This window comes from Cladosporium halotolerans (assembly GCF_011745625.1).
Source record: "Cladosporium halotolerans strain TM138-S3 chromosome Unknown Sca5, whole genome shotgun sequence".
In the NCBI taxonomy this organism is placed as follows: domain Eukaryota; kingdom Fungi; phylum Ascomycota; class Dothideomycetes; order Cladosporiales; family Cladosporiaceae; genus Cladosporium; species Cladosporium halotolerans.
In genome coordinates this window covers 254,733-279,579 of record NW_027191456.1, presented here as the reverse complement: position 1 = coordinate 279,579, position 24,847 = coordinate 254,733, and the positions used below count along the sequence as shown (strand labels likewise).

The window sequence follows — 24,847 nt, the reverse complement described above, 5'->3', positions numbered from 1 at the left end:
CGTCTGGCCGCCCATCTCCCTGACTACGCACCTTTTCGCGCCCATCCAAGCGCCTCGAGCTCGTCCCCCCCCTCTTCCGCGAACGCGAGTGTGATCCAGCACTCGCCTCCGAAAATTTTCCCAACTTTTTTTTTTTTTTTCTAGAACTCCAACGACCCAAATTTCCTATTTAGGCAGTTCCGAGTTTTCACGCTCTGCGAGTAAGTGAAGTCCGGCCGATGACGTCGGGTGTCACGTGCCGGTTCGGTTCGGTTCAGAGGCGAGCGAAGCGAGTGGCATCGAACGTCGAGTTTGCAATCTCCGAATTAGGAGAAGGTACGAGTGTTCATGAGTGTAAGTGAAGTGACCGACAGATTGGCATGTGACACACAGGATAGCAAACTCGAGCTCAGATTTCCGAAATAGGAAGTCGCGAGTTTTCATGCGTGTGAGTGAAGTTGACTGTCGCATGCAAGTGAAGTGCCGGCTGCTGACATGAGACAGGCGTCGAGTTGGGATTTTCGAATTAGGCAGTTGCGAGAGAGCTTCGGCTTCTACGCTTGTAAGTGAGGTGGCAGACGACTGACATGCGAAGATGCCATCAAACAGCAAAGTTGGGATTCCCGAATTAGGAAGTCGTGAGTGAAGCTCGGACTGTCACATGTCAACAGAGGTTTGAAATGAAGTTGACACCAAGCGGCAACTTTTAGCATAAATCTAGGAGTCTCGTAGAAGCCACTCTATCACTCAGGGCCCTGCTGGATGAGCCCGAATTCCTCATCCAGGTAGTACCACTCATCGTACTCCGCCGGCCTCGGCGCGGCAGGCTGGATGTCATCCTCCGTCGGAATCTCGAGCTCCTCCGCCGCCTCGCTCGGCGCAACGTACCCGTCGTACTCCGCGATGCTGATCTGGTTGACATCAAGACCATCCGGGTCCTCGCTGCCAGAAACCAGATCGATCCACCACTCGTGGCCCTGCGGCAGCACGTGCTCGGTGATGTAGCTCGCGTTCACGTAGTCGCCGCCGACGAGCGGGATGACGCCGTCGCCGCGCGCGACCTTGTAGTAGCGGAACCAGTCCCTGAAGGCCTCCGTCACGCCCGGGCGGAACTTCTCGACGTCCTCGACGGAGTTGACGAGCGGCGCGATCGGGTCCCGCACGTCGATCACCAGCACTTTCCAGTCGGTCTCGCCGCCGTCGTTGGGCGCAAGCGCGCCGAGGACCTTGGACTGCCGCACTTGGCCCGTGTAGCCCATGTCTTGGCCGATGTCGAAGAAGTCGATCGGGTCGTTGTCGCCGGGCTCGTTGGTGAAGGGGTGGTCGAGGTTGGGGTTTTCCCAGGTTTGGGGGATCTGATGTTGTCAGTACCAGGAAGGAAATTCTTTTCGAGAGAGCGCGAGACTTACGGAGCCGTAGACGAAGGGGTACGACCTGTGCGGCCAGACGGACTCGACGTAGCGCGGCGCATCGTTGCGGTCGTCGTGGAAGATGGGCGTCAGCGGCTCCTCGCTCTCGATCTCAATCTTGCCGTCCGTCCAGCGCGGGATCTCGACGACTGCGTTGACGATGGTGGTGTCGTTCTCGTACGGGTACAGAGGAACGTCGTGCCAGAACGAGATCGGCTGGCACTTGTGGAGCAGCCAGATGCGCCAGTCCAGCGTGTTGCGGGCACCGACCTCGCGCAGACTGAGAGCATCGTAGTCGAATTTGCCACCGGAAGTGCCATTGTAGGTGCAGGACGAGGTGTGATTGTCTTTGCCGTAGCTGTAAGGCGCCGGAGCAGCATTTGCTGCCGCGGCCAGGACGGCGGCAACGAAAGGCTGCGTGACGTGCATGGCGTCAATGTATCGAGGGAGAGGATTATTGAGACGAGGGAGAGAAGGACAGCCCTACTAACGGCGACACTTGAAGACTATATCCTCATACCACGCAGGCCGCCACCCACGCAGAGGGAACACGCCGTCCCCATTGTTAATTCCATCTAGACTCCCTCCCAAGCCCGCGGAGACTCGCCTCGCGAGATCCGCAGCGCATGAACGCCAGCACGTGTGGGCAATCGTCGCCCAAACAGTGCGCCAAGTCGCATACCCAGAGCCGGCCTTGATTGAAGTCGCCTGCCTTACCTTACCTTACCTGCAAGTGATCGGCGAGGACAGCCGGTTTGTCGTGAAGTCGGGAGCGCAGCAGCGAGTGTGAAGTTGGATCAGGGACACGTGCTGGCGGGCGTGTGGGGCGGGCGGGAGCAGCCAAGAGCCGCGAGGGATTTAGGCAGGTGGGCGCGTGCTTGTCGACGACGGTCGATGGCCGTTGTTGAGATGATGCGGGAAACAAGCTTGAGGAAGACTCCGAAGGCTAGATATTCGAACGGATCAATCACGGAGGGTTTGCTCCTTTGAGGAGGCGAGATCGTGGTTATCGGACTTCATACAATCATTTTACAGGAAAGCCGTCTATCTATGCACGCTCCATCATTAGTTCGTGACCTGAACAGTCCCTATTGCTGCACTAGCAGGGTGGCCATCGGCGAGAAAAAGAAAAGAGAAGAAAACGAAAACCCATCGCTATGCAGCCAACCCAATCCCATCAGTCGCTGTGCAATGTACACTCAATTACTCCATCGCTCATTGTTTGCTTTTTTTGTTTTTCCAAATTATCCGTCACTTAGTCAGACATGCTCGCTCAATCAGTATGCTCGCTCAATCAGTGTGCTTCTTTATTGTAGTAAAGGCAATGTGGCCGTTCACAAGGCTCATTTAAGCCTCAGCAGTCTCATTCCAGCTGACAACATTGTAGCTGGCCGGCGCACCGCGAGCCAGGATGCCTGTAGCAGCCGCGCGAGCGACAATTCCGGTGGGTGCGGCACGAGCGACGATGCCAGTAGGTTCGGCGCGAGCGAGGACCCCAGAGGGGGCATCACGAGCAAGGATACCAGAAGGAGCAGCACGAGCGATAATGCCACTGGCGGCCGGAGCGCGAGCAGCGACAAGAACTTCAGGATCCGCGAGTGCGCCACCAGTTGCGGCGGCACGAGCGGCAATTCCGGTCGCCTCAGCCCTGAAAGGGTTGCTAAGTATCTGAGCACCGGTACCCTGAACGGGGCTGAGAGTGGGAAAGGGCGCATCTTCGTTCAGCTGGCGGGCGACAATGGAGTTGCCAGTGGCCATCGGGAGCAAGGGCTGCACGAGGATCTTAGGAGCACCGGTTCCCTGAGGAGTGGTCTTGTTGGCAAAGGTAGGGATGGAGGGGTTCTTCTCCTGCGGCTCTTGCTCCACAGGAGCAGCAACCTTCTCCTCGGTCGGCGCGACGTGCTCGGCCTCCGGTGCAGCGGCAGAGGGCTTCACAGCGTAGCGAGTGTGCCACATGCCATCATCGTAGTAGGAAGTGGACTCTGCAGCCGGAGTTACGGTCGTAGTAGAGAGGAGAGTTACAGTCTCGCGTGGTCCCTTGGTAGACTCCTCAGCAGCCTCGTCCGAGTCAGGAATGTCAGCCGTGACAGTGGTCTGAGGGATATCACAGTCCTCGCCGGGACCATCGGGTTTCGTCGGAGCCGGCGCTTGGGCACTGGGGAGGTCGTAAACGGGGGCCTTGGTGGTGAGAGGCGGTTCAGGCGACGCAGTGCCAGTTCCGTGCGCGAAGATGCTCGACTGCGCCGACGCGAGGACAGACAAGGCGTCCAGGGAGCTTGAAGCGGCGGCGGAAGATGCGTGTGGAGTTGTGGAAGCGTTGGCCGATGTCCTCAGGGAAGAGGCGGCATGGGAAGTCGGCACGTCGGAATGCTTGACACTAGTGGTCTCGACGACAGTGACGGAAACTGTAGTGGGCTCAGACTTCTCGGCTTCGGAAGACTTTGTCACCGTCTGGAAGACTGTCGTAGGCTGGTCGTCTGCGGCATCTGCGGCTGAGGATCCGCCGTCGACATCGACGACGGAATAGGAAGTCAACGGCAAAGCGTGCACTCTGAGAGCCAAACACGAGGCAAGCAGAGCAGATCGGGCGGCGAAGTGCATATCGTTCAAGGGAAAGGCGGGACGCCGGTCGAACAACGAGCTGCAGATTCGTCTGGTCGTCGATCGGGGTGTCGTCGTGTAGCTCTTCGGGTGTGATATGTGTGATCAATGTGATGAATGTCGATGTCTTTGCAACGATATGTGAGTGTTTGCTTGAGCGAAGGATTGTGCTGTAGAAAGCCGAGAGAAATCTCAGCGACTACTTTATTCTCGCTTAGCTGTGGCATGTTTGCGTAAGACCGGTGGCCGGTTGACATGGTTGCCAGGGTGTGGCGCGCATGGGAGGTGAAAGGGCAAGAGGCCGAAGGTGCAGGAAATCGCTGCGTAGAACAAGGGACGCGCGAGTTGGCGTGAGACCGGGCCGTGGCTGGGCAAGCCGGGATGGCTGGGAAGCCACTTCCCAGCCATCTTGAACCGCACAGCGGAGCACATCCAGACCTCGCAACATCATTTTCCTGCCGCAAGCATACGAAACACCACGCCATCCATGCGGCGCATTAGCGCATAGCGGAGACTGTCGAGGACGCTCGAGCTCTGGTCAGAGCATGCGGCGACTGTGATACGCTCCAGGCTCTGTCCCACGTGCATCTCACCGCGCAAGCCATGCGAAGGTTCCATAAAACCACCTCGCCCTTGTACCCTCTTCGTCACACCGTCCCGTGTCTCGTAGCAGCGTGTCTGTCGATCAGGTGCTATCAGATGTGCTTTTCATGGATCGGTTGAGAAAGATTGATTGCCATAGCCTTCGTCTGAGCCTGCCACAGGTACGCGGCCTCTCATTAGCTCAGGACAAAACACGACTGGGATATTGGAGGCCTTCTTGCGATGAGCATAATATGACCAAAGAGGCTGGCAATAGTGGAATGGCCTGACTGAAGGCCTGAAGGCAAGATGCAACGACTTGCTTCTCATGATGGACCAGACAGCAATGACACTGGCGCCGGCTAGATCCGTGTCGGGGAAGCCCTCCGCTTGCGCCCGGAGCCCAGCGCAGGCCCTAGTGAAACGATCAGATATGCCCCAACGACCCTGTTCGCATGTGACGTGCCCAATCAAATCAAAAGCTCGAAACATCAAATACCCTGGGCCGCCATGTCTGACGACCCGCTGAACATGAACCTCAATCAAAGCTACAGTGTGGAGGTTCAACACAACGCACAAGACAAGATGGCTGGATGGAATGACCTCTCGAAGGACCATGTCCTCTACCGCTTTGGCGGTGAGCTGAAGGCGATCCTGGACGAGGCAGCTCACGATGAGATGTATGGAGTCAAATTAGTGGCTTCAGAGGAAGGGTAAGTAAACTTCAAGTTGTTCGACAACGCAGCTCATAGCTAATCAGCGCTGGAAAAGCTCAACACCGCCACACACCACCCTCATCATCCTCCAGAAATTCCTCCGCGCGAATGCAGGCGACCTGCCCAAGGCGAAGACACAACTGCTGGAAGCTCTGAAGTGGCGCAAGTCGTACAACCCCCTGGCAGCAAAAGATGAATTGTTCAGTAAAGATAAATTTGGCGGTCTTGGATACGTGACGAAAGTCAAGGGAGCCAAGCACGGAGCTCAGGAGGGCGCCAACGAGGCGGATGTTGTCACTTTCAACATCTATGGCGCCGCGGCCAAGGACCCCAAGAAGGCTTTTGGGGACACTGATGCGTGGGTACAACGTCGACACATTTGGTTAAGCGACAAGCCTGCTAACGTGAATCACTTGTAGATTCGTACGCTGGAGGGTAGCCTTGATGGAGCTCACTCTATCTCACCTCAATCTCAACAACTCGACATCTGAGATCCCCGACTACGGCCAAGGTCCGGACACCCACCAAGCCGTCCAGGTACACGACTACCTCAGTGTCTCTTTCTTCCGTCAGCCGGCGGAGATCAAAGCCTCCAGCAGCAAGATCATCGACCTCTTCCAACGCTATTACCCGGAGACGGTGAGCTACAAGTACTTCGTCAACGTTCCGCTCGTCATGCAGTGGATGATGGGCGCCATGAAGGCTCTCATGTCGAAGGATAGCATTCAGAAGATGACCTGGATGACCTACGGAAACACGCTCAGCCAGTATCTTGGTACCGATGTTCCGAAGGAGTACGGAGGAAGTGGTCCCGCTCTTGAGGACTCGGCTTCGACTGTCAAGTACGACGAAGCTGCTGCTACGCCAAGCGCGACGACGACCACCGAACCGACCGCGACGGCGGAGACTCCGGCGCAGCCGCAGGCGGAACCGGTTCCTGAGGTGGCGCCTGCGGCTGCTGAGACTGCTGAGCCAGCTAAGGCCTGAGGACCTCGTTTGCCGAGTCAAGCCAGCGTTTAGTGAAGTAGACGGCTTTTTCTTGTGCCGGGCAGAAAGAAAGCCAAGATCCGTGGTGATAGACAGTGGAGGAAAGGCGTTTAGAATGATTGTTTGAGCGTTTTGCCCTGCTTTTGTTTCGTATACCCAACTTTCGACCAGCCGCATATTGAAGGTAACTCGCTACTTGTTTATCTTAAATGTTGAGTATCGTTGATTGACAATCGGCATGCTTTCACTCGTTGAAATTAGGCATGTGCATGGCCGAATCAAGGATCGATTTCGAAGTCGAGAAAACAATAATACATCTCACATTTTTTACATGTTTCGGTTTTCAGCTTCGTCGACTCCATTTGATGGTTATACGGTTCAGTCCGACCTCGCAACGGGCTGATGTAATGCCGATGCCAAGCCTAGACGGAATCTTTGGGCAGGCCGATCACTTGGGGTCACTTCAACGATCGGCTTTGTGAAATGCGGAATCAATGAAGAGGACAACTTTCTGTTCAATTGAGCTTTTCAATACAGTGTCTCTATGGTTCAGCTAACGCGAGTGTCAAATGCAAGGCCGTTGAACACGCACCCCGATGTCGGTCTTAGACCTGGAGTTAACGTTTCCGATCAACATGGAGGCGGCAGGGGATTTGCCGTTCGACGCTACTGAGATTGGGGACACCTGAAGTCCGAAGACCGAAGATTGCTATGTTGGGAGACGTCAACGATGTTGCAGCTGCAGAATTGTAGATCTCTGGTAGGTGCTTATTGCTCTCTACTACTCTCTACGCCTGCGTGCAACATGTCTACGAACGGTGCAACATGACACCCCCCGGGCCAGTGGGAGAAAGGAAGCCCGAGCACGCGGACTCCGCGTCTTCGTCGCCACTGTCGTCCTCAACCTCGCCGGACGCGTCGCGGGCTGCGGGTACCTGTGACAACGAAGACGCCAATTCCCCAAATGCATCGAACTCGCGCTTGGCCCGTTTATGGCGCGCTTACGATGCGGTATCCTTCACTCCCAAACGCTGCCGCTGGGATCCCGTGGAGCCGCCCAAGTTCAACATCTGGCTGAATCTTCTCTTTGGTGCTGCTGGCGCGTTCACCGTTGCCAATCTGTACTACACGCATCCGATTCTTGATATCCTTGCGCAAGATTTTGGAGTCGACTATGTGGCTGTCGCGGAGATTCCGACGCTCGCGCAGGCTGGGTATGCGCTGGGCTTGTTAACGCTCTGTCCTTTGGGAGATCTTCTGAGGCGGAGACCATTTGTGCTTTATTTGGTGTTCTTTACGGCATCTCTATCGTAAGTTGAATTAGATCCTTTTACTTGTGTAAATTTAGCACGGCTAACAAACTGGTAGGATTGGTTTGGCGACTACAGGAAGTCTGGCGGCTTTCAGCGCAATCACGTTTCTGACCGGTGTCAGCACCGTTACGCCGCAAGTGATGCTGCCATTAGTGGGAGACCTTGCACCTCCCCAGCGCCGTGCGTCTGCCATGGCCATCGTGGTGTCTGGACTCACCATGGGAATCTTGATTGCGCGTGTGCTCTCCGGTATCATGACACAGTACACTACATGGCGCGCCGTCTTCTGGCTCTCTGTCGGTCTTCAATACACCGTCTGGTTCCTCTTATACCTTTTCATGCCAGACTATCCCTCCTCAAACCCCGGCGGTCTGAACTACTTCAAGATGCTATGGAGCATGCTCGTCATGCTCACCAAGCACCCAGTCCTGGTTCAAGCCTGCTTCATCACCTTCTTCACAGCAGCGACCTTCACGAACTTCTGGACCACCCTGACCTTCCTCCTTTCCGACGACCCCTACAACTACAGTACCCTCGTCATCGGCCTCTTCGCGCTCATCGGCATCGCCTCCATGTGCATCGGGCCCTTCCACGCGCGCTACGTAATCGACCGCTTCGTGCCCATCTTCTCCGTCCTGCTCGGCATGATCTACTGCCTCATCGGCATCACGATCGGAACCTACACCGGCACCTTCACCGTCGCGGGGCCCGTGATCCAGGCCTTCCTGAACGACTTCGGCATGCAGACGTGCCAGATCGCAAACCGGACCGCCCTCTTCGCCGTCGAGCCCAAGGGCCGCAGCCGCGTGAATACGGTCTTCATGGTCGCGACCTTCTGCGGCCAGCTGACGGGCACATCTGTGGGGAGCAATTTGTACGATCGAGGGGGCTGGATCGCGAGCGGGAGCTATAGCGTGGGGAGCATAGGCGCTGCGCTTGTCGTTTGTCTTTTGCGTGGGCCGTGGGAGACGCGGTGGGTTGGGTGGCGGGGCGGCTGGAGTATCAGGAAAAAGGTCGCGAATAGCTCGGATGGGAATACGGTGGAGGAGAAGAATCCTCTGCGGAGGTTGGACACGAACGAGAGATTAGATGAGCAGGCTCGCAAACGGCAGGCGGGTGAGGATTTGGAGAAAGGGGAGGCGCGAAATGGAGATCACCAGGTCCAAGAGCAGGGGGAGTGTGATCAGGAAGCGGTGAACTCTATGGGAGTTGAGAGGGCTCTCGAAGGCCATGCTGCTGAAGACAAGACGGACGAGGTTTATGGGGATGATGAGAAGGCGTCTTCGAAGGATGTGGAGGCGCCGACAATGTCGAGAGAAACGGCAGGGAACAAAGTCTGATTCAGCGTATACCAGCCAGCGTGCATTTGATTGTTTCTGTTCAGCAGACACAGGTATACGTAAGGCATCGTAAGTTACATTATAAACGCCATCGAACAAACGTCTCGACAAGTGTGACTGCATGTTGTAGCATGTTGTAACGGTGAATGCGTGTCATTAAACCGGCGAGAAAACGCCGAACATCCGCCGCGCGTGTCACTTCCGCGCCAGCAATCGATGGCCGTCGCGCTTGCGCGAACCTCACACCAGACTGCAGCAGCCAGCCAGCGCCCGCAAAGCCGAGCAACACCACAGCCCGATTGACTGACCAGCCCGACCGCGGCTTGCAAAGCGCAATGCCCTTCAAGAAAGGCCACAAGGGCCACCCGCGCAAATCCCGCTCATCCGTTGGCAGTAGGTCTCGGCGCATTCGCTGCCACCACTTTCCCGCCGCGCCAGCAACTGATAACTTTGTTACAGGAACAGCTTCGCCCGCGATCAAAGACGATGTGTCCGATGAGGAAATGATTGATCAGGGCGACGACGCCGATGCCGACGCCGAGGTCACCCGCGACGCGACGCCCCAGGAAGGCGCCGGAGACGAGGATGACGACGCCCACACATCTGCGCCAGAGGACGACGACGACGATGCCGACAGCCCTCCTCAGATCACAACCATTCCCCGTCGCCGAGGCAGAGGCAGGGGACCTGGTAGACCGCCCACTCGACACATCGGCACTCCCGAGGTCGGCGACGATGGAAGCGAATCTGGAACACCGTTCAAGAGGAAGAGGGGTCGGCCGGTCGGCTCAGGACGCGGAGGGTTTAGAGGGAGAAGAAAGGGCGCGCCACCAGAGGCGCCGCATGTCGTATTTGAAGGGCAGAAGATTGACGTGGTCAACGACGAGGCACAGATCGATCAAGACGATGAGGGTGACGAGAAAGTGGATGAGAATGGATTCTTGAAGGGCGGCAGAGAATACCGTGTGCGCACTTTCACGATTTCAGGACGAGGGGAAAAGCTCTACATGCTTTCGACAGAGCCGGCGCGCTGCTGTGGCTTCCGCGACAGCTACTTGTTCTTCACCAAGCACCCTAAACTGTACAAGGTCCTTGTCAACGATGCCGAGAAAAAGGATTTGATCGACCGAGACATTCTCCCCAGTAGCTACAAGGGACGCAACATCGGTGTCGTTATTGCGCGATCCGTCTTCCGCGAATTCGGTGCTAGAATCATTGTGGGCGGAAGGAGAGTTATTGATGACTACAAGGTTTCTCAGGCTCGTGCCAACGGCGAGATCGAAGGCGAGCTTGCGGATCCGGACGACCTGTTGCCTGCAGCAGGCGAACCATACAATCGCAATCGTTACGTTGCATGGTTCGGCGCAAGTGAAGTGTATCGCAACACGGGAGGTGCGGGTGCAACTGGTGCTGGTAAGCCTGCTCCTTTGGGCAGCAAGCGACGAAACAACATCACGATCGGCAATTGGCAGTTCATGCATGCGAAAGAAGCGAGGTATGTCTTTGAAATTTCATCTTGTGTCTTTGAGATCTGACGAACTGACTCTGTCCCAGCCGTTTCAACGCCATCATGACTGCGACACGCCACAACACACACAACGGCGTCTACGACCCTCACACAAACTTGATGTTCTATCCGACGGCCATGCAGCCAACACACGCAAAATGGGAGCAGCTCCCTGTTCCTACTCACGGCGCATCGACCCAAAAACTCACAAATGGTCTCGCACATCTCGGCGGAGAGAACAGCACCGATCCTATGTCCATCGATTCAAAGCAAACAACAGAGCGTCAGACACCTACCATTTTCTCTGACGTTCCACCCGTCGTAAGCCGCAACTACGCAGTCGTCGACACCACATATTCGGCACCACCAATCTCCAACGCCGGATTCCCCGGCCCAGACGGCATAATCACCGACCCAACCTCAGGCACCCAAGGCCTCAGCAACGTCCCAGCAGACGTCCTGGACGAGCTCCCCGACGACTGCCGGAAAGCGTTCGAGGAGGCCAAGGCCGCGGAGGTCGGCTGGAAGAAGCAGTGGGGCACAGAGGCCGACAGCGGCATGCGAGGGGGCTTGAAGATCGGCTTTAGCGGGTATCCTGTTTGACGTTATCAGGGCGTTGGGCGAATAGGCGTTGCGAGTGCTTGTTGAAAGAGCTTTTGCTCTTTGCGTTTAGGAACGGGGCGGGATGGGATTGTTTCGTCGGAAGGGCTGGGTGGACAGGGCTCACTAGTACTAGGAAGGCTCTGGGGCTCCTCCTGATTTCTCTATGGGCTTCTTTTCTTTTGAATGTTTTGCATAATTCAACCCAATCATGACTTTTATCTTCGCCTTGGTGCTCTTCTCGAATATGGAAGGTGACTGAATTAATGAATTGACGCTCGCTTTTGTGAACATAACTGAATGGACTAATGCAGCCCGCTCTCGCCCGTAGCAGCCATATGCTTCTGGCACTCTGCCATCAGCCTCGCTTGCTCGGCGACCTGCTCCAGCCTGCTCAACACCACCCCATTGCCCGCCACGAACCCATGGATCAAATACTCGATCTCCGTCTCGGCGCAGAACTTCCGAACCAGGACCTGCAATTTCCGCAAATTGTGCCTCGGCACCCGCGGGAAAAGATGGTGCACCACCTGGAACTGCAGCCCGCCGTGCACGAAATCCAACCACTCCGGGCACGCGACGTCCATCGTCGTGCGCAGCTGCCGCTGCGCGAAGGACTCGCCGGGCCCGAGGTCGGCCGTGCTGGTGCCCCAGTGCGAGAGCGTGATCTGCACGTGCAGCGGCATCGTCACCAGGTGGCTGGTGAGCAGGAAGACGGCGCGCGCGGTCCAGGTCGGGATGCAGAGGTAGAGCAGCAGGTAGAAGTAGAGGAAGAAGTAGGCGCTGATGCAGGCGATCTCGGTCGGGCGCGTCCACCAGGTTTTGCCGCGCGTGTGGGAGCGTTTGGAGAGCAGGAAGCCCCAGGAGAGGGCGTAGAGGTTGAAGCGGGCGACGGCCATGATGGGGTAGTAGGTGTATTTTTGGATTCTGACTGCGATGGCGGCGACGCGGTCCCAGAGGAATTCGAAGTTGTCGTAGTAGGAGGATTTCATGTTCTGGAGGAAGGCGGGTGCGGTGGCGAACAAGGGGATGTTTTGGATATCTGGGTCATGTTCCTGTGAGATCTGCGTTAGCTTTCGGCATGCCTATTTCGGAGATGGCGACTTCATGTACCGGAGCGTTCGTGAGTAGATGGTGAACATTGTGACTACTCTTCCACCACCCGATCGACAGTCCGCAGCACAGATCTGCAATGAAGATGCCAATGATGGTGTCAATGGTTATGTTTCTTGTAATGCCACGATGACCAGCGTCATGAGCAGTGAACATGATCTGATGCCAAAACAGGCCGAGGAAGCAGGCCGAAACGAAATACCAGCCTTGCCTGAGGGTGAGGATGAACAGTGCGAAGAGGCCAGCATATCGAATCATTTCTTTGCCGTACTCGATGAAGCGACACTCGTAAAAGCCTTCGTCCTTGACACGCTGGTGTAGCGCCTGAAATTTGAGAGCGATGCTCCGTTGTGTATCGAAGTCGAGGGCGGGATACTTGGCAAGGTCGACGTCGATCTCATCCTGGACGGTGTTTGCGACATAATCAGCTGGTGAGCATGCTGTATTCTCAGACGGTAGTGTCGTCGGAAGGTCTATTGCGCTATCGAGACGCTCGATCGCAGGTCCGAAATTGTGAGGCAGGCGTTTGTACGGTTGCAACTTCGGCGAGCAATCGATGCTACTGCTATCTGAGGAAGTGTCGCAGTCGATACCCGAGTCCTGTGGATCGGCATCCCAAGCAGCATTGTGATTGTTCGATCCAACTTCCTCCGGTGTCTCAAATCGCCCACCTTGTATGGGAGGTTTTAAATTTTGCCATGGTCCAACGACTCTGCCGATACGGTAGCGCTCCATTGTTCGTAGGGTGTCCTGAGTATGCATGCTAGTTCGAGAACAAGGTCAGTGGATGTGATCAAGTTGTATCATTGATACATGGGAAGCGATTGAGCAGCCAGATAGAGGAACCTACGCATCGATCTCGGCTGTCGCATCTCTCCCAATCATGTGGTCAAGCACAAGCCTGCCGCCTGGGTGCTTGTCCTTCCAACCATCGTTGAGCTTCAGAACGTTGTTCTGAAAAATAATGATCGTTTGACCAGCTGCGATTAGGTCCTCGATTTGCTGCCTGTTGAAAAAGCGACTGTGGGCCATCTTCGTCGAAAGAACGACGACAGAGGGAACAACGAAAGAGGGAACAGCGGGTGAAAGAGCAGCAAGTGAAGGAACGACAGCGAGCGACGGGCGAGGTTCAACGACATGTGAAAAAGGCAAAGAGGCCGCCGCGCCTGCGAACTGATCCCCCTTCTCTTGAGAGATACGCCACTTGATCCTACCTGGTACTCCACATATCGTGGGCGCAGCGTTCGCGGTGAAACAAGCTGCCTTCAGAGCGGGCGAGAGCACCAGACGCGGCCTGCAACGACGCCATACCACTAGCACGTCCCTGCTCGCTCCAATGGCGCAGAGAATGATTCTAGCGTACTATCGCACACGAGCGCGGCACCTGCATGTTGGCCGTAGGCAGGGACCTCGCCGAGGAATCGCAAATTAGCCGATTTGTTCGCTCAAGGCCCGAATTCAGCGACCAAGCGAGCCGCGATTGGCAGAAGCAAACATTTGCGTACCCTTAACGCGTGGTTCCTGCGGCGTGACAAGGGTCTCTGGGGTTAAGATTGGAATGGCCCCTCCAGGGCCGACTTCGTGGACGTGGAAGTTTGGGAGACGTATGGCGTACGTCGGCCGCGCGTTTCGCAGCAGCGCGAGCCAGGCCTGCAAGACACATCGGACGGGAGATGTGGCCTGACAGTGGGATTGCGGCGGCGCACGAATGCGCCTCGCGCGCCAACAATCTTGGTTGGGCGCCGCAGATCATCGCTGTGCCGCTACATGTTAAGCGCGTGCCCAGGAACGAAGTGGCAGAAGGAGGGTCTCGATGCCAAGGGCGTTGTGACGACCGCGAACTCATCTCCACGCGACGGTCCCACATGGCGGGACCCTGGCATGTCCCTTGGTCGCTGCCACTCGAGCGACCGTACTGACACCAGGCCACGTCCAGCCATACGATGGATCATCGTGCGGCACGCATGCACGACATCCCAGCACCGTACACGCTCCGGGCTCTTGGACCCCACGCTGCCCCTGATTAGAGGGCGCTGCAGAAAAGTGCACGTCCTCACTGTACGTGGCTAGTGGACGCGAAAACAGGGCGCAGCAGCTTTGCTTCGGGAACGTCGCAAGTTCGCAACTCGCAATGTTGGAGGCCTCGCGCTCGGCAGCGCCTTCGTGAAGGCCCCGCCGAGCGACCCAACTATCGCGCCAGGATCTAGGCCCTCTCGCAATCGTTCATTCCGCATGGCGATGTTGTTTGATACTGATAAAGTAGGAGCACGGGAACAGAACTGATCTACACATCCTCGCCTAGCTACTTGTTATTGTTGGTGGCAACGCCCCAAAAATACGCACACCATCCTCCGAGCACGAGAAAGCCGAGGGCGAAGAAGGGCAGATATCCACCCTTTACTCTCCCGCCCGCTTTCTCCACCTCCTCCTTCCGCTCGTTAAGCAGATCGCCGTTCCGCATACGCTGCTTTTTCGTCCATTGCAGCTTTGCAACGTCGAGAGTAAGGAAGCTTGCAAGAATCAAAGCAGCCGTAACGATGATAGCGCCAGACGCCAGGAAGACGTACACAATGACAACTCTGTCGTAGGAGTTATCGTCCCGGTCCTGGATGACACCCGTCACGATACGAACAATGATGTTCATCGAATTATTCACGGCGATCTTAACCGCGTACCCGAATCCGAACACATCTTGATACCAGATGGTGTTGCGGATGCCATCGATGATCGCGGTTGCTCCAAGGCTAGAAGCGAAAGCAAAGACACCGAAACTGGCGGCCGTACCGGACACGCTCGGTCCGAAGGCGGCGAGGACCATGGCGACAAAGGTGCCAGTGCCACATACCGCCAGAACCGTGACCCGGTTTCCGAGCAGATCGATGAAGACACCAAGACAAGGTACCAGGAAGAAGCCTAGGTATTGCGAGGCAGCTGAGTACCAACCAGCTGTGATGCTGTCGACGTTGAAGCGTTGCTCAGCCAGCTCTGTCGCATTCTGGGAGAAGACGATCGATGTGGAAGTCTGAAAGACCGAGAAGCAGATGATGCCCCAGTAAGCCCACGGCAGTTGGAACATCTTCCGGAACTCGAACCTTTTATTCTTCTCCGTCAACACCTCACCAGTCGCAGGATCCGAACAATCGCCGTAGTGACGCTCCGTCCAACGCTGAAACAGGAAGAAGATGAGCGTGGCAAAATTCGTGAAGAGGTTCACGAAGACAGCTGCCCAGTAGACCCACATGAAGTCGCCGCTCTTCTTTGCAATGATATTGGCGGTGGCCTTGCCGACGAAAGAGCCAATCCTCCCAATACCCAGCTCGAGCCCCAATGTCGAAGCGAAACCGTTCGAGGGTGCAAACCACGAACTGAAGACCTTGTATTGTGCGACCTGAGTTGCAATGTCGCCTAGAGATTGCACGATCACGCCGGCGATCATGAACTTGTAGCTTCGCACCGTGGTGGCGGCAGCGATGAGGATCGCGCCTACGCTGAAGATGATGTTGCCGTACAGCATGGCACCAGCTCCTCCGATGCGATCCGTAACGGAGCCGGCGAACAAGATGAGAACGGTCGTCATGAAATCTGACGAGGCCTCGAGCGCGGCATATTTAGTGTTGTCAATGTGTAGCTCCTGTCACATACGGTCAGTCGAGTGAAGTGAGGACCATGAAAGCACTGCTTTAGCTCACCTTCTTCAAAGTCGACTTCATAGCACCCGTGACACCGCTGCTCCAATGAGCTCCAAACCCAATGGCTGAGACCAGCAACACGGCGATGATCTTCAGTCGAAGGGGAATGTGTGCTGCCCCATCACCTGCCGGCGACTCCTCTCTCGCGACCACAACAGTACCGCCCTCGCCATCATTCTTCAGCTCTTCCTTCTCGTGCCCAATAGGCACTGACGACACGGTGGTGGCCATCTGTGTGTGACCAAGGTGGATTTAGGGTTGCAGATGATCTGATAAGACGAAATCAAAAGACGCGAGCTCTCCACGACATCTTGTACACCGGCCACACTCCGGTACCGGGCGCAGCGTATTTTTCGCACTTTCTGCACCACGTGGCGCTAGCAAGCATTGCGAAAAGCCTGAGGAGTAGCCTACCTGCTCTTTTTCGCAGCCAGAAGGCCCGTTCCCACTGGGAGTGGGCAGAGAGCGTTGAGATAGCTCGCTTATCAGATTTAGTTCACCCGGTGAATCTCCGACGTTACGGAGGATCCCGGCACGTGCCCGACCAGCCGCCCGATTCTCGCTGGCAGGCAAATAGACTATCGGGCCTGTCACCTATTCGGCCTCTCCTGCTTCTGGGCCGCATCGCAGTGGTCTGCCCGCTGGCCTCGCTCCATCGAAGTGCAGAGCCAAGCTTGTGCCAAGGGAGACTGCGTGATATAAAAACGAGCTTCGTTGAACACGTGGGGAGTCTCCCCAGCATGGGATACACGATTCAGTCAACATGGTCTGCCTATTGTGCAGCAGTAATTGCTAACCATTTCTTAGACATACTGATGATCGCAGGCAAGTCTGATTATCTTTGAAAGATCGCTTACAACATCATTGGCGACTGTGAGAAGACTCGAAGGTTACGGACGTGTGATAGCCACAGATTCTGCCCGCTGATTCGCCCGGCTGGAGCCGCCGCTAGCTGCGGGCTCTCTGTCTGTGAATGTTCCACATCACGTGACTTTCAATCTGTCGCAAGAACATTCGACCGAAGGAATCCACTTTCAGGCTATAAAGTGCGAACCACAGATGGTTTGTTTCAAATCGTCTAGGCTCTAGATCCGACGTTCTAAATACCGACGTTACCCCGCCTCGGATTATCGTTACCACGAGACAGCAGACATTGTCTTGCAACACGCAAGGGGCTGTAAAATGGAACCTATGAATCTGGAAGCGAAGAAAGTTGTCATTATACACATCGGTAATCATTAGGCAAAAAGCCAGCCAAACATGGTCTCTATCATGCCTTCGCAGCGGGTGCTTGCGTCTGAAAGCCCTTGAAGTTGTTGTCCAGGACGTCACGACACTCCTTCTCGTACATCGGGATGCCGCCAGCGAAGTTTCTGGAATGGAAGTCAGTATTAACACAATCCGGAATCGATTTGCAAGGCGGACATACAGCTGCTCTCTTGTCTTGCCAGGGATGTTTGCGCCCATGTACCACGAGTCTGCGATCGGGAAGAGGGTCTTGTCACTCAGCTCTGTCACCTTACGGTTCCATGCCTTCTCCGCGTCGCGTGTGGCATTCAGGTAGGAGATATTCTCTTTGCGTAGCTTGGCGAGGGCATCAATGATCCAATCGCCCTGGCACTCGACGCAGCTGGGGCCGTTGCTGAAGGCGGTGGGTCCTTGTGCTCCGTACACTAATGTTCATGTCAGCGAGGGCAACTCTGAGGTAGAATTGGAGGATAAATCACATACAGAAGAACATGTTGGGGAAGTCTGCGCAGGCCATTCCGACGTGAGAGTAAGTGCCGTCCGCCCAACGCTCGCGAAGGTCCACACCATTGATATCGAGAAGACCCATATTCTTCATGCCACCGGTTACCGAGTCGAAACCGGTCGCCAGAGCAATGATGTCGAACTCCCTCTCTTGTCCGTCGGAGGTGACGATGCCCTTCTCGGTAACCTTCTTTACGGGGTTATTCTTGATATCGACGACGTCATTTTCGGGCCTGTCGATGGCCTCGTAGAAGTTCTGCTCCAGACTGGGTCGCTTGGTTCCCCACGGGTGAGGTGCCTTGGTAGGCGCCATCAAATCACGCTTGCGGGGGTCTGTGATTCTCTCCCTGGTCTTCTTATTCCAGAACTTGTAGGCTTCGTCGTTCGCCGCACGGTCGAACAGGTTGTCCTTATAAGTGGCCAGCCAAAACTTGAAGCCACCCTGCGAATTCCAAGGTCAGTATGATCTCACGCCATATTCGAACAGGGACCGGATAAGCTCACCTCCTCCCAGAGGCTCTCGAAGAACGCCTCTCTCTCCTCAGGAGAATCGTCGAAAGTATTCCTATCGGCAAAATCGTATCCGAACCCAGCGAACGTCGTCATTCTGTACTTGTAGAGCTCACGGTAGTTTTCCTTGTCGCGATCTTGCTCTTCTTTGGTGAGCTTACGCTGCCTCATGGGCAAGCAAAGATTGGGAGTCCGCTGGAAAACAGTCACGGACTCTGCATCCTTCGCCGACTCCTGTGCAATCTGGATACCGGTGGATCCAGTGCCGATTACAGCGACCTTCTTGCCCTTGGTGGAGACGCCGCTCTCGGGCCAGAACGAGGAGTGGTACATTTCGCCCTTGAATGTGTCGAGGCCCTCCCAGTCCGGAAAGTGGCGCTTGGCCGCAAAACCAATGGCGTTGATGAGGTACTTTGCGTGAGCAGTGCGGCCGTCTTGTGTCTTTACATCCCATTTCTGTGTCTCCATGTTAAACTGCGCGCCGACCACTCGGGACTCGAAAGCGGTGTCTTTCTTGATCTGCAGCTTTTCCTCGACGTAGGCGAAGTAGCGGCGCAGCTCTGACCAGTCGGGGTATTTCTCGCTCCATGTCCAGTCCTTAGATGATGTTAGTACAATACGGAAAGGTTAGGTCTCCTTCGCATTAATCTCACCTTCCAGAGCTTCTCGATAGAGTACTCGTAAATGGGCACTTGGGTGTCAACGCGGGCGCCTGGATAGCAGTTCCAATGCCAGATTCCGCCGAGATCAGTCCCTGCCTCATAGATCTTGCAATCGAAGCCAAGCTCATCACGCAACTTGTGCATAAGGTAAACGCCACCAAATCCAGCGCCGACAATGAGCACCTCAGTCTCGAGGTTGTCTTTATAGACATCGGTAGTGCCACCCACGTGGGGGTTATCTAAGCTGATATCCGTGCGGAGAGGCATTGTCAAAGATGTATTCTGAACAACTGTAAAAAAGTGAACTAAGGAAAGGAAGCAACGGAGGCCCAAAGCAACTCCATGCGGCGGGATCTTGCCTTAAATACGTCCGTCTACACTATACTACCGTCCCAGACCTGTGGCTCGCGAACGGCACACGCGGCTCTCCTCTCCATTATCATCGAGAGTGGAGTTATGCAACTCAAATCAGCACCGCAGGTCGATCCGCGAGCGTCATGAATGCAGCGAGACGCCCGCCCGTCCGGCGGATCACACCCCCGAGGACGCTCCAACCTGCCGTATGGGCGCGTAGTGAGGCTCGCGTGTGCACATGAGCCGCAGGAGCTGCGTTCTCGGCGGAGGCTGGCCCGCAGGAGGGCTCATTACTGGGGAGAGTGATGATGGTGGGTCAAACGGCCGTTGGTGCGGGGTTATGGGACGGGCGTGGGGTACAGTTTGGGGGAAGACTGGGCAGAACCGCGGTGCGCTGCTAGACCTCACGGCGGGTGGCGAGCAGCGCGTCTGCGGCGTGCAGGTCGCGCGAGATTGTTCCCGGCTTGTGACCGGAGGGGAAGGTGGAGGCACGAATGGTCATATGAGCGCAGTGGGAAGTCGATGCTTTTGGGTGGGCAAGACGCTTCAGATCTCCTGCTTGAGCAATTTATGACAATTGAAGGGCATGTGTAAACGCGAAACGACGGCTTGAGGAACCAGATTGATTGGATTAGTAGCCAAAACGTCGTCCAAAACGCAACAGGTGCCCGTCTGTCGTGAAATGTTTGCTACGGTTAGGCATACCTTCTGGAAAGGTAGCGAGCTCATCTATTGTATGGAGTGCTAGGATCATGCTTCAAGCTTCTCGTTGACCCATTATACTCGCAACCCATGCTCAAGTCCGCTCGTTGTGCTCAGCAACTTGCGCCTGATTGACCTCAACGCTTTTCTCGTTAGCAACGCTCTCTCTCCGGACTGCATCATCGACATCTTTGGCACCAATCTGATCCGGCAGAGTTCCCAAAGCGCGCTCCCCGAACAAAAGGTCAATCTCCTCAAGGGACTTGCGAGACGTCTCTTTGAACACGAACCAAATCGTCGGGATCGTTACCACAATGTTGAAAGCAGCGAAAATGAAGTAGTATTTCTGTTGAAGTATCAGCTGCAAGAATTCTTCCGTTCGCAGATGGGAAAAGGGATCCTCACCCAGGTGATCTCTCCTAGAGCGATCGGAGATACTTGAGCAAACAGGGTTGAGACGAGCCAGTTGCCGATGCCTGTTGCAAAGGCACATCCACGGCCTCGGATTTGCATGGGCATGATTTCGGACATGTAGACCCAGCTGATGGGGCCGAAAGAAAGACTGAATATGACCGAGACTAGGAACAAGAAGAAGACGCCTCCGATCGAATAGCCCTGGCGTGTGCCTTTGGGATTCGCGGCGTTCAGACCAGCTTCCGCGAAAAGAGCAAGTGTAATGCCGGCGGCACCGAAAAGGAGTGGCTTCTTGCGTCCAACTCGGTCGAGAATGAAGAAGATGAAGATGGCGTTGGCAATGGGTCCGACGCAGTTGTAGATACCTGCGACGAGGACTGCGCGATGACCGACAATGCCCAATGCGTTGTACATGGTGGTTTGGTAGTAGCCAATGACATCTAGAAGAACGTGTTAGTGTCGAATCAAATGTGGCCCGTGGCCAGTAAAAGGGATACTCACTGATACCAGTAAGCTGTGTAAACACTTGGACGAGCGTGCCCAGAAGTAGACGCTTTCTCCATTGCGGAACGGTAAACATGACTCCCCAGCCAGGAGCAGTGATGGCTTTCTCTGCAGAAAGCGTGGCCCTGATCTCGTTATACTCCGACTGAATCCATTCTTCGTTTGAGCCGTTGTAATGCAGCTTGCGCAAGATCCTCATGCCCTCCTCATCGTGATCTTTCTCAATGAGATACCTAGGGCTCTCAGGCAGCCAAATCAATCCCACAAGAAGCAGCGCCGACGGGATGATTTGGAATGCCAGGGGAAAGCGCCATTGGAACGAGCTGGCATCTGATGTGTGTCTGGATCCATATCCGACCCAGGTAGAAATGATGAAGCCGATGCCGATCATTTGCTGAGTCAGGCCGACAATCATGCCTCGCATTCTAGGGTGGGCGCACTCTGCTTGGTAGACCGGGACCGACATCGACATCAGGCCAACTGCCCATCCGGAGACGATTCTGCCAACTAGGATCATGGCGAGGTTCATAGCAGCGGCCTGCAAAATACCGCCCACAGTAGCAATAGCAGCACCGATCTGAACAGTCCGTTTTCTGCCAAATCTATCCATGGTGAAGCCGCCCTGGGAAAAGCAGACGGGGTTAGTCTGAAATTGCTCTGCTTATGAGCCGAAGAAATAAATCCTCACCATTAGAGATCCAAAAACTGCTCCACCCGAGAATGTGGAATTAATAGCTCCAATAATGGCACTCGTTTTGTCGGTATTGAAGAAATTGAGAAAATTAGGTGAGTCGATGACTGCAGAAGAGGATGAGCATCGCTGAACTGATGAAACCAGGACTGGATGCTGAAAAATGACATACCATCAGTCATCACTCCCGAGTCGTATCCAAATAGGAACGACCTGTGAAGCGGGTAGTCAGCATCACGATTACATGGCGTGCAGTGTCCGATCGCTCACCCTGTCGCCGCAAAAAGGGCAAGTAGGACATTGTAAAAGGCACCCATTGTCTTGGTTGTCGTATGTGGCGAGACGCCGCGGCCGCGTAGAGTGATGCTTGTTTTATATTCCGAGTGCTTGGTGCTAAAAGAAGAGGTAACCCGCGGCTGTTATGAATCCACGCGTGCCATGCCTGCAACAAGGTCTGATCCCGTGAGCACAACAGAGGGCTGCATCGCGGGGGTTAGGGAGTCGGACGTGCAGGAACAGGATGCGGCTGGCTAAGGTCTTTGGATTTCCACCAATGTCACGCTGCCAATTTTTCCAAGCGAATCTTGCTGCACCTCATCCGCGGCCTAGGGCAAAGGCGAGGCGCGGTGACAGGAAGCAGATTCCACGAGTACGCTGGCTCGCCGTGAGTTTGTTCGTCTCGGTCGACGGCTGGGGCGTGTGCGGTAGTAAAGGTACTGTACGACGTCTGCAGGTGGCACAGAGGATGTTTCTTCGAATGTCTATAGCGCCACCCCTCCACGACCCGGGTGGAGACTTGCGCGTTCTCCACCTCCGCACTTCTCTCTGGGCACGTCCGGCTCGAGCCACACAGCAGCCCAGAAAGCAGCGCGGATTTCGCCCGCAGCGCAGAGATCAGCCAGGAGTCCCGCGTGTCTCATACACCGTCGCTGACTTCGCACCGCAGCGCAACGGGCGGAGGAGCGATCAACCACGGTGAAGCGGGCCGACCTTCCACTGATGTTTGCAGCGCAGATTCGTCCTCTGTCAATTGCATCCCGCCAACCGACTTGTGACAGCTCTCTATGAGGCGAGACAAAACATAAGCAACGCGTGTTTGACATTGTGGCGTCACGAGCTAAGTCGCCTCTGCGTTGCCTTTTAGCACTTCTCTGTACTCGGCCGGAGAGGTGTGTTCCTATCTGTGCGCTCTACCTACGCGCCTTACACTGCAAAGGAGGTGATGTGGTCGTAAGAATTCTGGATCCAGTCACACCAAGAGTGAGCCGACTAGAGAATTTCTCCTGGCTTGTCAAGGTCGTTCAATTCGCGGAAACAGGGTTCGTTCATGGCCGAATATTTGAAGACGTAAGTTTGTTGAGTCACCTTTCGCACCTCTGGACGTTGTGCCCAAGGATCTCACAATGGGTATACCTGGACTCACCCTTCGTCTTCTGAACCGTGGACAATGGACTACATTGGAAGGACGACCGCAGCACTCTGGAGCAGATGACAAAGCCGAGCGGGATGAGCGCGACCAACACGGCCAAATCGCCATCATTGATGGTCCCGGGCTAGCCTATCATGTATGTGGCGGATACCGCGAGGACCACAACTCTGGCGCCGCCGCAGATTTAAGACCTTCTTATCGCGACATTGGTAGGCGTACAACCGAGTTCCTGGAGGATATTGAAGCGGTAGGGTTGAACATGTGAGTGAAGCTTTTGTCATGGCTGTTGTATGCATTTCTAACTAAAGGTAAGCCATGCTATTTATTTTGATGGGGTATTGCCACATACAAAACTAGCCACGAGAAAGCAACGTCTAGAGAAGATCATGTCGCAGTTGAAGGAGGCAAATCAACCAATTACTGCAAATGTGATTAGCAGGAACAGGTTTCCGGACCCGCCATTCCTCGTGCCAGCTGTAATCGAAGCAATCAAGTCTAGCAGGTTCAAGGAATCTGTAAGAGTTGTGCCTGCCGAAGCCGACAGCTACTGCGCAGAAGAAGCCATCGCGTATGAAACTCGCACGGGCAAGATGGCAACAATAATCACGAACGATTCGGATTTGTTGGTTCAAGCGAGCGGTAGACAAACGCGCATTATGCTGCTAACAGGGCTTGTGCGAAACCGCGAACTTGATACAGTCAAAGCTGAGGCAAATGTGTTCTTCCCAGCAAAACTAGCTTCTGCTGCTTATGTCGACAGCTTGATTCCGACAGCCTTCTTCATGAGCCAGGATTATCATCTGAGCTTTGACGCTGCAGTCGCAAAAGCGAAAAAGACACCGCTTCAGAACGACACGGAGTTTGCGTCTTTCCAAAAGGAACTTGAAAAACCAGACTACAGTACCCTGGAAGTCAATGCATCGGTCGTCGAGGTGCTCGAACAAATGGACCCAAGGATCGCAGAGCTCGCTCATCAACTGATGCCTGAATTTCCACGAACGCGCGACCAACCCGCAAACATATTCTTAGTTCCCCTGTTAGAGGACGTCAGCAAGTTCTCTGCATGGATATCAGGACAAAATATCCGTAATGCGGCCTACCGCATGGTTCTTTCACACCAGCCAAGGTCCTGCTGCATCGAAGAGTATACGCGTCGCGGTATTTCCGTACATGCTGAGACCTATCGATCGAAGCCAGCCTGGAGAGAAGACATGGAGCATTACACATCAATCATATCAGGCGTGCGCGACTTCCTGCCCCCGAGAAAAGCTACTGCGGCGCAACGGTTCAATTACATTGCTATGTACTATGCGCTTGCCGCGTTTGCGGAGCGCGGCCACGTACTATCTCAAGAGGAGATCATACGAATCCTCATGAAAGATGGTCCAGAGTCTAGGGAGGAATTGCATGCTTCTGCAATGTGCCAAGCTGCGATCTACTCGCTGCGTATCCTCAAACAGTTACTTACGCTCGAAAAAGCCCGCCATGGCCTGGATGAAGAGCTTTCGACGCTGGAGGATCTTCTTGAAGAGATGCCCCCACTTTCAGCGTTGTTGGAGAGGGACGCGGCAGACACGGTTGACTTCTGGGAGGATCTGGCGGAGGGCTTACTTGGAACGATTGACCAAGAGTAAGGAAGGTCTGACGTTCACAAGATTCAGAACCAATACTTCATGAATGGGAAAAGTTTCACAAGTTCTCACTTGTGCATCCAAGCGTATTCCTGTGTCGTTCGCAAAGTGATGATGAGAAAGAATCGGCGACTCGATCCTAGCGCCGATGCCAGCGTCGGCGATCGCTTGCCCTGCGTCATCGGCTGTCGCATTTGCGCTCGCTGCTGCCTTCACTTCCCTTGCGCTTTCCCAAGAAATGCACGTCGCATCCAAGTGACTTCAGTCCTTCCATCTACTTTCTTTTGGTGGAGTCTGCCGACCTTGATTCGCACTCATTTGCCTTCCTCTGCTCGTTCAAGCATAAGTGACCGCACGCGAGA

The 24,847-nt window shown here is 55.1% G+C and overlaps 10 protein-coding genes across 10 annotated transcripts; 4 read left to right on the top strand and 6 right to left on the bottom strand.

Annotated features, from left to right (window-relative positions):
* Positions 1–722: 722 nt before the first annotated feature.
* WHR41_01997 (uncharacterized protein) lies at positions 723–1,817 on the bottom strand (the record flags this gene model as incomplete). Its single annotated transcript, XM_069370603.1, has 2 exons — positions 723–1,334; positions 1,389–1,817. The coding sequence occupies 2 exons, from the start codon at positions 1,815–1,817 to the stop codon at positions 723–725; spliced, it is 1,041 nt and encodes a 346-aa protein (XP_069232267.1).
* A 918-nt stretch (positions 1,818–2,735) lies between these two features.
* WHR41_01996 (uncharacterized protein) lies at positions 2,736–3,989 on the bottom strand (the record flags this gene model as incomplete). Its single annotated transcript, XM_069370602.1, has 1 exon — positions 2,736–3,989. One exon carries the CDS (start codon positions 3,987–3,989, stop codon positions 2,736–2,738), a length of 1,254 nt encoding a protein of 417 aa, XP_069232268.1.
* Positions 3,990–5,001: 1,012 nt separating this feature from the next.
* Positions 5,002–6,606, top strand: WHR41_01995 (uncharacterized protein). The gene is made up of 3 exons (XM_069370601.1): positions 5,002–5,284; positions 5,343–5,645; positions 5,707–6,606. The coding sequence occupies exons 1-3, from the start codon at positions 5,082–5,084 to the stop codon at positions 6,272–6,274; spliced, it is 1,074 nt and encodes a 357-aa protein (XP_069232269.1). The 5' UTR covers positions 5,002–5,081; the 3' UTR covers positions 6,275–6,606.
* A 114-nt stretch (positions 6,607–6,720) lies between these two features.
* WHR41_01994 (uncharacterized protein) lies at positions 6,721–9,027 on the top strand. Its single transcript, XM_069370600.1, has 2 exons — positions 6,721–7,584; positions 7,643–9,027. Exons 1-2 carry the CDS (start codon positions 7,100–7,102, stop codon positions 8,925–8,927), a joined length of 1,770 nt encoding a protein of 589 aa, XP_069232270.1. The 5' UTR covers positions 6,721–7,099; the 3' UTR covers positions 8,928–9,027.
* A 143-nt stretch (positions 9,028–9,170) lies between these two features.
* WHR41_01993 (uncharacterized protein) lies at positions 9,171–11,324 on the top strand. The gene is made up of 3 exons (XM_069370599.1): positions 9,171–9,320; positions 9,387–10,422; positions 10,482–11,324. Exons 1-3 carry the CDS (start codon positions 9,263–9,265, stop codon positions 11,035–11,037), a joined length of 1,650 nt encoding a protein of 549 aa, XP_069232263.1. The 5' UTR covers positions 9,171–9,262; the 3' UTR covers positions 11,038–11,324.
* A 15-nt stretch (positions 11,325–11,339) lies between these two features.
* On the bottom strand, positions 11,340–13,179 carry WHR41_01992 (uncharacterized protein; the record flags this gene model as incomplete). Its single annotated transcript, XM_069370598.1, has 3 exons — positions 11,340–12,089; positions 12,148–12,910; positions 12,998–13,179. 3 exons carry the CDS (start codon positions 13,177–13,179, stop codon positions 11,340–11,342), a joined length of 1,695 nt encoding a protein of 564 aa, XP_069232264.1.
* A 1,270-nt stretch (positions 13,180–14,449) lies between these two features.
* WHR41_01991 (uncharacterized protein) lies at positions 14,450–16,194 on the bottom strand (the record flags this gene model as incomplete). The annotated part of the gene is made up of 2 exons (XM_069370597.1): positions 15,837–16,194; positions 14,450–15,778 (listed from the first exon to the last, which is right to left on the bottom strand). The coding sequence occupies exons 1-2, from the start codon at positions 16,065–16,067 to the stop codon at positions 14,450–14,452; spliced, it is 1,560 nt and encodes a 519-aa protein (XP_069232265.1). The 5' UTR covers positions 16,068–16,194.
* An 838-nt stretch (positions 16,195–17,032) lies between these two features.
* On the bottom strand, positions 17,033–19,078 carry WHR41_01990 (uncharacterized protein). Its single transcript, XM_069370596.1, has 5 exons — positions 18,752–19,078; positions 18,093–18,695; positions 17,568–18,030; positions 17,266–17,509; positions 17,033–17,209 (listed from the first exon to the last, which is right to left on the bottom strand). Exons 1-5 carry the CDS (start codon positions 19,025–19,027, stop codon positions 17,107–17,109), a joined length of 1,689 nt encoding a protein of 562 aa, XP_069232266.1. The 5' UTR covers positions 19,028–19,078; the 3' UTR covers positions 17,033–17,106.
* Positions 19,079–19,675: 597 nt separating this feature from the next.
* On the bottom strand, positions 19,676–22,178 carry WHR41_01989 (uncharacterized protein). The gene is made up of 6 exons (XM_069370595.1): positions 21,696–22,178; positions 21,598–21,638; positions 21,423–21,532; positions 20,732–21,356; positions 20,222–20,670; positions 19,676–20,162 (listed from the first exon to the last, which is right to left on the bottom strand). Exons 1-6 carry the CDS (start codon positions 21,740–21,742, stop codon positions 19,911–19,913), a joined length of 1,524 nt encoding a protein of 507 aa, XP_069232517.1. The 5' UTR covers positions 21,743–22,178; the 3' UTR covers positions 19,676–19,910.
* Positions 22,179–22,326: 148 nt separating this feature from the next.
* On the top strand, positions 22,327–24,570 carry WHR41_01988 (uncharacterized protein). The gene is made up of 2 exons (XM_069370594.1): positions 22,327–23,115; positions 23,168–24,570. The coding sequence occupies exons 1-2, from the start codon at positions 22,829–22,831 to the stop codon at positions 24,486–24,488; spliced, it is 1,608 nt and encodes a 535-aa protein (XP_069232516.1). The 5' UTR covers positions 22,327–22,828; the 3' UTR covers positions 24,489–24,570.
* The last annotated feature ends 277 nt before the right edge of the window (positions 24,571–24,847 follow it).

Bases quoted from the DNA above. Each gene is read 5' to 3' on its own strand.
- WHR41_01995 (XM_069370601.1), top strand. From the start codon at position 5,082: ATGTCTGACGACCCGCTGAACATGAACCTCAATCAAAGCTACAGTGTG. The intron at 5,285-5,342 runs GTAAGTAAACTT...GCGCTGGAAAAG, and splicing joins TTAGTGGCTTCAGAGGAAGG to CTCAACACCGCCACACACCA. The intron at 5,646-5,706 runs GTGGGTACAACG...AATCACTTGTAG, and splicing joins GCTTTTGGGGACACTGATGC to ATTCGTACGCTGGAGGGTAG.
- WHR41_01994 (XM_069370600.1), top strand. From the start codon at position 7,100: ATGACACCCCCCGGGCCAGTGGGAGAAAGGAAGCCCGAGCACGCGGAC. The intron at 7,585-7,642 runs GTAAGTTGAATT...ACAAACTGGTAG, and splicing joins TTCTTTACGGCATCTCTATC to GATTGGTTTGGCGACTACAG.
- WHR41_01993 (XM_069370599.1), top strand. From the start codon at position 9,263: ATGCCCTTCAAGAAAGGCCACAAGGGCCACCCGCGCAAATCCCGCTCA. The intron at 9,321-9,386 runs GTAGGTCTCGGC...ACTTTGTTACAG, and splicing joins ATCCCGCTCATCCGTTGGCA to GAACAGCTTCGCCCGCGATC. The intron at 10,423-10,481 runs GTATGTCTTTGA...ACTCTGTCCCAG, and splicing joins ATGCATGCGAAAGAAGCGAG to CCGTTTCAACGCCATCATGA.
- WHR41_01990 (XM_069370596.1), bottom strand. From the start codon at position 19,027: ATGCCTCTCCGCACGGATATCAGCTTAGATAACCCCCACGTGGGTGGC. The intron at 18,696-18,751 runs GTGAGATTAATG...ACATCATCTAAG, and splicing joins CTATCGAGAAGCTCTGGAAG to GACTGGACATGGAGCGAGAA. The intron at 18,031-18,092 runs GTGAGCTTATCC...TGGAATTCGCAG, and splicing joins TCGAGAGCCTCTGGGAGGAG to GGTGGCTTCAAGTTTTGGCT.
- WHR41_01989 (XM_069370595.1), bottom strand. From the start codon at position 21,742: ATGGGTGCCTTTTACAATGTCCTACTTGCCCTTTTTGCGGCGACAGG. The intron at 21,533-21,597 runs GTATGTCATTTT...CCTCTTCTGCAG, and splicing joins CTCGGGAGTGATGACTGATG to TCATCGACTCACCTAATTTT. The intron at 20,671-20,731 runs GTGAGTATCCCT...ACGTTCTTCTAG, and splicing joins TACACAGCTTACTGGTATCA to ATGTCATTGGCTACTACCAA.
- WHR41_01988 (XM_069370594.1), top strand. From the start codon at position 22,829: ATGGGTATACCTGGACTCACCCTTCGTCTTCTGAACCGTGGACAATGG. The intron at 23,116-23,167 runs GTGAGTGAAGCT...ACTAAAGGTAAG, and splicing joins GAAGCGGTAGGGTTGAACAT to CCATGCTATTTATTTTGATG.